Below are 11994 nucleotides of genomic sequence, written 5' to 3'. Positions count from 1 at the left end.
AATTTTTTTTAAATTTTTTTTGTTCATTTTTATTTATTGAGAGTGACAGAGAGAGAGAGAGGGAGAGAGGTAGATAGGTAGAGAGAGAGAGAATGGGCACGCCAGGGCTTCTAGCCACTGCAAACGAACTCCAGATGTATGTGCCCCCTTGTGAATCTGGCTAACGTGGGTCCTGGGGAATCGAGCCTCGAACCGGGGTCCTTAGGCATCACAGGCAAGCGCTTAACCGCTAAGCCATCTCTCCAGCCCTTGTGTATTAATTTTATATACTGCCACTTTGTTGAAAGTGTTTATTAGCTCCAAGAGTTTTCTGGTAGAGTCTTTATAGTCTCATATATAGAATCACATCATCTGTAAATAAGGATAGTTTGATTTCTTCCTTTCCTACTTCTGTCCTTTTTGTTTCTTTTTAAAATATTTTATTTATTTATTTATTAGAGGGAGAGAGAAAAAGGCAGATAGAGAAAATGGACATGTCAGGATCTCTAGCCACTGCAAATGAACTCCAGATACATGCACCACCTTGTGCATCTGGCTTTACATGGATACTGGAGAATCAAACCTGGGTCCTTTGGGCAGACAAGTGCCTTAGCTGCTAATCTATCTCTCCCTCTGGTCCCGACTGACCTGGAATTAACTACTTAGTCTCAAGGTGGCCTCTAACTCATGGTGATCCACCTACCTCTGCCTTCCGAGTACTGAGATGAAAGACGTGCACTACCATGCCCTGCTCTCTCTATTTCTTCTATCTTATCGCTCTACCTAAGACTATAATTAAATAGCAGTAGAGAGAGTAGACACTCTTGACTCCTTCCACATCTTAGTGGAAGTGCTTCCAATTATTCTCCATTTAGTATAATATTGGCTACAGATAGTTTGTTACATATGGCCTTTATTATGTTAAGATATGCTCTCTCCTCACCTAGCCTCATGAATGTTTTTATCATGAACCCTAACTGGATTTTTCCAAAGGTTTTTTTTTTTTTCTGCATCTATTGAGTTATGTGATTTATGTCCTTGAATCTATTTATGTGATTATATTATATTACATTTATTGATCTATATATGTTGACTCATTTCGGCATCCATGGACTAAACCCTACTTGATTAGGTGAATCATCTTTTTGATATGTTCTTGAATTCAGTTTGTGAGTATTTTAAAAGGGATTTTGCATCTATGTTCATCAGGGATATTGGTCTATAGTTTTCTTTTTTCATTATATCTGTCTGGTTTTGCTATTAGTGTAGTGCTATCTTCTTAGAAGAAGTTGGAATCAATCCCTCTTTTTCCATTTTATGGAATAACTTTGGAAGCAGTGGTTTCAGTTCTTCTTTAAAGGCCTGATAGAGTTCTACAGTGAAGCTGTTTGGACCTGAACATTTTTTTTTTTATTTATTTATTTGAGAGCCACAGATACAGAGAGTAAGACACATAGAGGGAGAGAGAGAGAATGGGTGCGCCAGGGCTTCCAGCCTCTACAAATGAACTCCAGACGCGTGCACCCCTTTGTGCATCTGGCTAACGTGGGACCTGGGGAACCGAGCCTGGAACCGGGGTCCTTAGGCATCATAGGCAAGCGCTTAACCACTACGCCATCTCTCCAGCCCGTGGACCTGAACATTTTTGATTGGGATATTTCCTCGAGTTTGTGTTGCTTTGTGTGTGTGTGTGTGTGTGTGTGTGTGTGTGTGTGTGTGTGTGTTTTCATGTGTTGTGGTGTTCCATATACTAGCCTGCAATGGTGAGTACAGAAAGGGAGACACTCACAGTGGGGTGGCTGTATTACATTGTCAGGTATCCATCACCATTGCTCTTCTGCCTGGTCTTTGTTGTAAGACAGAGTCTTTTTACTGACTCCAGAGCTTATGGGGCTCTGATGATTCTAAGGTCTCTGCTCTCCTGCTAGACTGGGGTTACAAGGGCACATGGCCACACCCAGCTGTTCCCATGGGATTTGGAGATTTGAACTCTCCCTTCTGTCATCATGCTTGCACAGGAATGTTTTTAACTGCTGAGTCATCTTTCAGCCCACATTGGAAGATTTTTTTTTTTTGATTACTGTTTTAATCTCATTGCTTATTATATATCTGTTTAAATTATTCATTTCATCTCAGTTTAATTTTAGTAGGTCATATGTATCAAGAAGTTCATTCATTCTATGTACATTTTCCAATTTGGTGGAATTTAGACTTTTGAAGTATGTCCTTGTGATTCTTTTTATTTCATTTATTTCTGTTGTAATGTCTCCTTTTTCATCACTAATCTTATTATTGATTAGCGTCTTTTCTTTCATTCTTTTGGTAAATTTGACTGTGGATTTGTCTATCTTGTTTATGTTCTTAAAAACCAAACTCATTTCATCAGTTTTTTAATTGGTTTATTTATCTTTTTTCATTTCTATTTCATGGATTTCTGCCTTAATCTTGATTTTGTTTTTCTTTCTTTCTTGGGTTTTTTGGTTTGGTTTGGTTTGTTCTTATTTTTCCAAGGCCTTCAAGTTCATCATTAAGTGATTTATTTGACATTGGTTTATTTTTGCAATGTAACATTTAAACTAATAAGCTTCTTTCTTAAGATGCCTTCATTATGTCCCATTGATTTTGGTATGTTGTGTTTTCACTTTCATTCACTTCCATGACTTTTAAATTTATTTATTTATGAGAGAGAGAGGGAGGGAGAGAGAGAGAGAGAGAGAGAGGCACAGAAAGAGAATGGGTGTGCCAGGGCTTCCAGCTGCTGCAAATGAACTCCAGATGCATGTACCACCTCATGCATCTGGCATATGTGGGTCCTGGGGAATTGAACCTGGATTCTTTTTGCTGGCAAGAATCTCAACTGCTAAGCTTTCTCTCTAGCCCAACTTTTAAGATTTTTAAATTTTCTTCTTGACTTCTTTGATGATCCATTCATTGTTCAATTGTGTATTGCTCAATCTCCAGAAATTTGTGTATTTTCTGTTGTTTCTCTTGTTTAAATTCTATCTTTATTGCATTGTGGTCAAATAAAATATAAGGAAGTATTAAAATTGTCTTAAATTTGTAAAGAGCTTCTTTGTGTCCTAATATGGGATCTATTTTAGAAAAAAGTTCAATGGGTGCTAAGAAGAATGTGTGTTCTGCCATGATTGGATATTATCAATGTCTGTTAGGTTCATTTGATCTATGGTGTCCTTTAACTCTGTTGTTCTCTGTTTATTTTCTGTCTAGATGACCTGTGTATTGGTGATAGTAAGGTGTTGAAGTTACCCAAACTTATTGTGTTGGGATTCATCTCTAGACCTAGTAGATTTTATTTTATAAAAGTAGGTTCACCTATGCTTGTGTATATTTTTAGAATTTTAATGTCCTGTCAGTGAATTGTTCCCATGCCCTGGAAGAAGAGGGTCTTCTTTGTGTTTTTCATTAATTTTGGTTTGAAGTCTGTCTTGTCAAATATTATAATAGCCACGCTTGTTTGTTTCCTAGTTCCATTTGCTTAGAATATCATTTTCCATCCTTTCACCCTTGAGTAGCATCAGTCTTTGATAGTGAGGTGAGTTTCTTGAAGGCAGCAAAAGGATGAATCCTGTCTCTGATCCAGTCTGTGTCTTTTAGTTGGGAAGATGAGGCTATTAATATTCAGAATAATTATTGAAAAATGTGATTTAATCCCTGTCGATGATTTTGTGGAATTTGGTGTTTTCTTGGTTTTCATTTGCTTGACCATTTAGAGTCAGTTATTGTGTTTTTCTCTTGTATCTTCTTGAATGAGCTTTTGGACTTATATTTTCTACTTCCAGCTTTAATTGTTCTTGATTTTTCTTCAGGATTTCTATCTCTTTACTGAGTTTCATTTTCACATCTTTGTTTGATTTCTTACTTTCATGTAGCTATTTCTTTTTATTGTTTTGGATTCACTTAGGCATTTACTAGCATCATCTTTGAAATTATTCCCTATGGTTATTTGAATGAAATGTCCCCCATAGGCTAATGTGTTTTGAAGGTTTGTTCCTCAACTGATGGCAGTTTGGGAAGGCTGTGGAGCCTTTGGGAGGTTGAGCCTTGATGGAGGAATTGTGTCACTGGGGGCAGGTGTTGGAATTTTATAGGCCAGCCCATGTTGCCATTGTTAGAGAGCTAACTCTTGCTGCTATCCTTCCTGCAGATATGTGACCATCAGAACCACTCTCATGCTCCTGCTATGTTTTCTCTGCCATAATGGAAGCTTAAATAAACCCTTTCCTTCCATTAGCTCCTCTGGTCAGGTGCTTTGTCCCAGCAATGAGAAGGTAACTGCTACATTCAGGATTTCATTTATCCATGTTTATGTGAGTTTCTTGTTCATACTTATAATCATTCTTCTTTAATTTTTAAATATTTTATTTATTTATTTAATAGAGAGAGAGAAAGATGAAGAGGTAAGAGAGAGAAAGAGAGTGAGAGAGAATGGGTGCTCCAGGGCCTCTAGCCACTGCAAATGAACTCCAGATGCATGTGCCACCTTGTGCATCTGACTTATATGAGTACTGGGGAATCACACCTGGGTCCTTAGGTTTCACAGGCAAGCGCCTTAACTGCTAAGCCATCTCTTCAGCTCTTTATAATCATTCTTCTGTGCTCTTTGGTTTTTCCTAGGCAGCTCTCATGCAGGTCCTCTGCTTTGGGATTGATATTTCTTGGGAGACACACACATTAGTTTGTTTCTTCATTACTGCACTTATATTTACCAATCTGAAGATACTACATTGGTCAGGTCTTTGGAGCACACCCATATTAAGTGTGTTCTTAGAAGGTGCTTGATGTTGGTGTTCATAGGTCTTTGTTCTGGTGCTTGGAGGTACTTGACACTGTTTCATGGACAGGATAAGTGAGGTGTGTTTGGTTCAGTTGCAGCTGTGCTTGAACTTAGGCTTGGGTTTCAGCCCAAATGAGAGAGAGATTATCAGTGCCCTGCAGTGAGAGTAGGAGGGTTGGTGAAAAGAATATGGGTGCTGGAACATGGATTGAGTCATAGCTCCACTAATGTGTGGCCTGTGCTCAAGGGGTGAAAGAAAGAGGATTCCTGAGGAGAATTCCATCCATGAGCTGGAACTTGAATGCTGGAGCTATTCACAATGTCAGATCATGTGCACCCACACAAGGTGACCAGGCTAGAATTTCTAAAGGGAAGCTAGGTGCTGGAATTTGCATGTATTGGGTCCAATTAAGTCCCAATCACAGGTTTAGGTCATGTGGGCCCACACAGGGTGAAGAGGAGGGGAGTCCTAAAGGAAACCCAAGTAGTGTAACTTATACAGGCCAGCCCCAATGAGGTCCAGATCACAATGGCTCCATCAAGTTCTTTATAGAAGAATTAGCATGCTTCTGTTCTTTGGGTTTGACTAAAGTTTCAAGTAAAGCCACAGAAGCCTTAGATATTATTCTAGGACTTTCATGAAAAGACTTCAGAATAACAGTTTGTACTTGAAGCCTCTCTTGTGTCCAAACTTGTCACTGCCCTGTTGCATAAATCAAAGATACCATACTTGCTTACTCATATATGTATTATAATATATAATATAATATATTAAATATATAAATATATTATATAATATAACATATATTATATAATATATATTATAATATTATAGTGATTATAAGTATGAGTATTTCAGAAATTGATTCGGGAATTCTGAGTTCTTTGTGTGACATCCTTGCTTCTAATCTTATGTGGTTGGAACTATAGTTCTTAATCTTGTTCTTATTGAAAGGCTCCAAAGGCTATACTTTCAAGTATCATTCCTTTAGTTAGTTATTGAAACTCCCTGGCTTTTGCTGTGTGGTACATGAGGAAGCTGGAAGACAGAAAGTAGCAGCCCAGGACCTGCCTCCATAGGTTAAATATTCGCCTTAGATGTCAGTGGGCCTCAGTTTTTCAAAATGCTAAATGATCCTTAAATTCTAAATGATTCTGAACATTCTTATTTGTTAACACCATTGAGGAAATGACATCATTTTTCATACTCCTCTCCTTCCTGCACTCCTGCCCTCCACATAAATGAACTAGAAGCCTTATTTCTGCCCCCAAAAAAAAAAAAAAAAAAAAGACTGAAATAACCTGCAGCTTATCCACTTGAGTGAACCTTAGGCTGAAGTCTGAGGCTTCAGTGTCATCATCCCCCCCAATCCATTCTGAATGCTTGAACTTGAGCCAGCTTCCTGGTAAATGTTTCAGTGTATTTAGAGAAGACCTCTGAATATTCAGCCATCTGTCTCCTCACCAGTTTTCAGTCTCTGTGATGCTAGCTATTGCCAGAGGTCTTAATTCAAACTCAATATGCCTTCTTAAACCCAAAATATTGTCACCAGTATGAGTCATAGCACTCCATTGTCCAAAGACCTGATCTGTGCTATACACATCCACTTGATCGATTCCTTCTAAATAGATGTCAGGTCAGGGCCTCACTTTGAGGAGCAGGACTGTTGTGTTCCCAAAGGTAGTCCTATCTCTCTTCCATACCTGGCAGGTGTGATTATTGGCCTCTATCAAAGCTCTCAAGTTATGGCAGTTGTCAGTATATATGTCTCACTTGTAAAAACACTGATCTCTGAGCTATGTCTTACCATTTTTTTCCACAATTAGCATATTCCCTAGAACCAGCTCATTTCAAGAGATATTATTTTTTTCTTTGAAAAATTGAATGCATGTACCCTGTGAGCTCTGCAATTATCTTTCAGTTTTTAATTTTAAAAAATAACCTATAGCTTTTGGTCTTTCTCCTGTTCAAGTAATTGAACAACTTGAGGAAATTATCAGCTATACAGAGCAATGAAGCAATCTTTCTTGCCCTCACAGTTCACTCTTTGAAAATGTATCTTACTTTTCTATAATTTGCAGAGTTTCTCCTTGTGAGGCTGAACTTCAGGAGCTGATGGAACAGATCGACATCATGGTAAGCAACAAGAAATTGGACTGGGAAAGGAAGATGCGGGCTTTGGAGACTCGGCTAGATCTTCGGGACCAAGAATTGGCCAATGCACAAACTTGCCTGGATCAGAAAGGTCAAGAGGTACTGAGTTCATGTTAGTAAAATATTCAACCTCTGACTCCTACAAATAATAGTTATGACATCTTGTCATGTTCTTCATTGTAGATCCCTTTTCTTGGTATTTTCAATAGCATTTATCACTCATAAATTCTCTCAGCAAATAGTATTAAATTTATGCTACCAAATAAGTACAGAGACTACATCCGTAGGTATTTACTGGTGGAGACAGACAGTGTCAATGCCACCTATAAACAAAACCATTTAATAAATTTGTGAAAGCTGGGCATGGTGGCACATGCCTTTAATTCCAGCACTCAGGAGGCAGAGGTAGGAGGATCATAGTGAGTTCAAGGCCACCCTGACACTACATTGTGAATTCCAGCTCAGCCTGGACTAGAGTGAAAACCTACCTCAAAAAACAACAATAAAAATTGTTTCCACACAATAGTGTAAATGTTTCTGCTGCGATAGAAACAATGAATTGGTGATCACAATCATCTTTGTTCAATAGAGTTCAGATCTATTTCCTTCATCTGAACTGCTAGAAAAATATTTCCTAAAATACAATGCCAGGAATTAATTGTAGAATGAAGAATGCATTTGGTGAAGGAAGTGTGTGTGTGTGTGTGTGTGTGTGTGTGTGTGTGTGTGTGTGTGTGCGCATATACCTGCATATTCTCATGTAGGAGAAAGAGTTCTCTCAACTCCTGTGGGGCTGCTTACTGCCGAGCTGGTGCTCATAGAAGTATGTGGTAACACTCAAGCATCCAAAGTTCAGAAAAACATCTGTCATGTTTAATATGGACATTTATGTCTCTGGATTTGTCTTTAATAAAATATGTTATCTATTTATTTATGAGAGAGGGAGGGGAGGATAAAGAGGCAGATATATATATATGCATATACATATACAGAGAAAGAGAGAATGGGCATGTCAGGGCCTCTAGTACACTGCAAGTGAATACCAGATGCATACATCACTTTGTGCATCTGGCTTTACATGAGTACAGGGAATTGAACCCTGGTCCTGAGGCTTTGCAGGCAAGTGCCTGAACCATTGATCCATCTCTCCAGCCCTGGATTTTTCTTTTCAGTGAAGGATAAGGGAAAATCTTGCCTGTTATATATTAGCATATCACCAGTTACCTTATTCATTGGCCACTTTTCTAGCTTCGTTGGCTTTTGGGTAGAAGTTAGTTCTGATACAGCTAAGTATGTGAACACTTGGCATGTTAACTTGGTTCTGGTTCCTTCACAAGAGCGGTAGGTCATCAGTCCTGGTATATGCAAAGAATTATCCTCACTTCTACATCTATAATGTCACAGATATGTAAACAATTTCAGTAAGCCAGATCTTTAAGAAGTGCTTTAAAACATTTTTTTTTATTTTTCTCTTTAATATGTTAGCTTTTATAAAATGTAACAATTATTCATAGTGCCACTAAAACTGAGCTACCTTTCCAGGCAATGAACCCCTCCCCTCCAAAAAGAATCTATGAGAAAAATATGAGTTATGCTAGTAAATATTTTGCCTCAGTAATGATGATATCACTTCCCAACCAGATAATGCAAAATAAATTCTAAATCTTAATTTAAAATGTGATGGTGGCAAGGGTCTCCTGTTAATCATCCATACCACTCTGTCCTGATGTGTACCTAGTAGAATAGTGCTGGTGAAGTATGCTTGCTGTGAATTTAATTATTAATAGCTATTTTAAGAACTGCAGTACAAATATTTATTCCTAGATTGGTACGGCAGTTTTATTTGGATTGTGCTTTTCTTTTGCACATTTTCTGATTTTGTCAGAGAAAATTTAGAGGAAAGCAAAATTAAAGTTTGTTCTTAATGCAGGTGGGTTTACTTCGACAGAAGTTGGACAGTCTAGAAAAATGTAATATAGCAATGACTCAGAATTATGAAGGACAACTACAAACCCTAAAAGCTCAAGTAAGAAAATATTAAAATTTAATCCTTCATGTTTTGATGTATGTTTTTGACCTATAGTACTATGTTCATTTTATTTGTAGTAATTTTTTCAAATGCAAGCAAAAGTTCTTGTGTTTTAATTACATGTTTGACCCTGACTTTCATTGTTTCATATGTCTTGATTTTGTGTCTTTTACTAGATTTTGTCAGGCACACCTTCTGTACTGTTAATGGGTTAGCTATTAACGTAGTGCTACACAAATAACTTTCAGTTTCTCCAGAGACTTTTTGATTAATTTATAATTATTGTATATGTGAAAAAACAGCAAAAATCCATTAAATTATCTTTTGTAATTATTATTACCTAACATGTATGCCCTTTCCTCCATGCAAGCTATAGCAGTTACTTTCTCATTGCTGGGACAAAACACCTGACCAAAGCAGCTTATGGGAGAAAGGGGTTTATTTCAGCTTATAGTTTCACAGGGAAGCTTCATTGTGGTGGGAAAAACATGGAAGGGCAGGCAACTGAGCATTACATCTTATCACAGCAGCAGGGAAAGGAAGCAATTCTAGTGAGCTAACTGAACACCCCATAGACTGGACTAATAGACTTCAAGGTCCACTCCAGGAACATACCTCCAAAGGCTCTACAACCTTCCCAAATTACCACCAGCTGGAGACCAAGTATTCAAACTACATGAGCCTATAGGGAGCATTTCATTCAAACCACCATAGCAATGTAAAATGTGGAAGCTAATAAAATTGACCTTGTGGCAATCTCACAGATGATACTGCTCTGTCTGTGTCACAAAGGGAGACTAGTTTCTTTCTCACCCATCCCTGTAGCTCCCACTGAGCCAGAATTAGTATCTCAAATCCAACAGACACTGTAGTGTCTCTGCTTAACTTAGGAAATGAGTTGGTAGGTACTGTAATTGGATTATAAAGTTTTGCTTTACAACCAGGTTTTTTTGAAGTGCAGACTTTATACATGATAACCTACTTAAAACAGCCCAAAGTAATCAAAGCCTCTCCTTAAATTCCTGTTCTGGGGCAGCAGGGGAGATTCAGCCATAGGATGGGAATCAGAAATGTTTAACACCATTTAACTGCTATGTTCTTAAGAAGTGTCTAAGGCTAGCTGAGTCTGCCTAGACACTTTGCCTACAGTTTGAGCAAGTGCCACTAAATGGTGGTAGTTTGTATTATGAAGTCACATTGCATTATAAAGTTAGCATTTCCTAGCCATGTGAGAACCCAAGCATTAAAACTCAAATCAATTAACCTTGTTTTTTTCTACAGTGACTGCAACTTAAATATTAAAGAGCTATAATTGTTCAGTGTGTAGATATGTTTAAGACTTTTGCTTCTAGAAGGATAGACTAGTTTTTCCCTCTTCTGGCGAGTATAGTTAAAAGTCCTTGACACCATTTATAAAACAGCACAGGAAGTCAATGGGAGTAGAGAAAGAGGCAGGATGGGAGTCAAAACATGACACACTGGGGAGTTCACGGGGATTTACTTTTGTAATACGTCACCAAGATTAGGTAGCAGAAAAGCTGGTAGCACAGGCACACCAGTGGGTACAGACAGACAGAGAGACAGACAGAACCTTCAAAAAAGCCTATTATCTACTGCCAAAAAAAGGCAAAACAAAAAAACAAAAAACAAAACAACCACAAAGGAGGCAAGCCTAACAACCTGAAATGCTTTCAGATAATAACTTCTCTGCTCAAGCCAAATACCATTTAAAAAACAAACACTACAGCCACACTCCACCAACAAACGCTGAGTAAAAAACCTAAATTCCCACCCTCTGCTAGATATAACCCCATAGAATGGTGTCAGAAGACCAAATGGAGAGTCGGGATATTCTGATCATCAGACAGCAACACCAGCTGGTGAATAGTATAGATGGCATACTAGGAATCACTAGCAGCCTGGCTTTCTACATGTGCCTCATGGTAATGAAGTATCTCTCCCTGTGCTCTGAAGGACAGTACTCATAGTAGTAGCAAGGCCACCCCTATCTTCTGGCTTACCTCCATGACACTGTCACTGCAGGCCAGGTGAGATGCAGTAATAAGGCACCCCTCAAACTCAGTGGTGTCAGCATAAGACCAATGGGGAGCCTGAACTCCCACTCTCACTCAGTAGTTGAGGGACACACTTTCTTCCTCAGGTACTAGCTGAAGCCAGCTTAAGACCTGGACTTCCATTATCACCCAGCAATAGTCAGGGTCTCTATCAGCAACACTGTCAGAAGACAGTCTCAGGACACAATGCTCCCAAACTTCAGGTTTCAACAGAAAATCTCTTGTGACAGAAAGAACTAGAAGATCTAGGCTTGAATTAAGAAGAGTCAACAGAGATGCCAGCCCTGAGATGATACTGATGCTAGAATTACCTGACAGAGTTTTCAAAAGCAGCTACCACAAATACTTTAATGAGCAATTCATGCACATGGAAAATGAATTAAAATTAGAAATTTCTAGTAAGATTAAATGTCAAGAAATAATTAATAGACTTTGTAACTGAAAAATGCAATAATGAAGCTAGTGCTGGGCATGATGGCGCACACCTTTAATCCTAGCACTTGTAAGGCAGAGATAGAAGGATCACCATGAGTTTCAGGCCACCCTGACACAACATAGTGAATTCCAGGTCAACTTGGACTAGAGTGATACTGTATCTCCCCCACCCTACCCCCCAAAAATGAAGCTAAAAATTCAATGGCACACCTACAAAGAATGGAGAAGACAGGAAAGGGCAGAGTAGAAACAACCCAATCTGAACAGCACAGAGAAAATATAAAGGAAAGTAAATCTGAAGAACATGGACATTTTAACAAAAGAGTTTTTTTTAAAGATTTTTATTTATTTATTTGAGAGTGACAGAGAGAGAAAGAGGCACATAGAGAGTGAGAGAGAGAATGGGCACACCAGGGCTTCCAGCCACTGCAAACGAACTCCAGACGCATGCGTCCCCTTGTGCACCTGGCTAACATGGGTCCTGGGGAATTGAGCCTCGAACTGGGGTCCTTCGGCTTCACAGGAA

The 11994-nt window shown here is 38.6% G+C and overlaps 1 protein-coding gene across 3 annotated transcripts in view; it reads left to right on the top strand.

Annotated features, from left to right (window-relative positions):
• Positions 1-6866: 6866 nt before the first annotated feature.
• Deup1 (deuterosome assembly protein 1) overlaps positions 6867-11994 on the top strand; it is a 58999-nt gene continuing 53871 nt past the window's right edge. For all 3 annotated transcript variants that reach the window (XM_045146577.1, XM_004661934.2, XM_045146578.1), the window contains exons 1-2: positions 6867-7028; positions 8860-8955. In XM_045146577.1, coding sequence (XP_045002512.1) covers positions 6891-7028; positions 8860-8955 — 234 coding nt within the window. In that variant the 5' untranslated portion in view covers positions 6867-6890. The remainder of the gene's footprint in view (positions 7029-8859; positions 8956-11994) is intronic.

The sequence above is a fragment of the Jaculus jaculus genome, chromosome 3 (assembly GCF_020740685.1).
Source record: "Jaculus jaculus isolate mJacJac1 chromosome 3, mJacJac1.mat.Y.cur, whole genome shotgun sequence".
Classification (NCBI taxonomy): domain Eukaryota; kingdom Metazoa; phylum Chordata; class Mammalia; order Rodentia; family Dipodidae; genus Jaculus; species Jaculus jaculus.
This window is presented reverse-complemented; position numbering and strand designations above follow the sequence as displayed.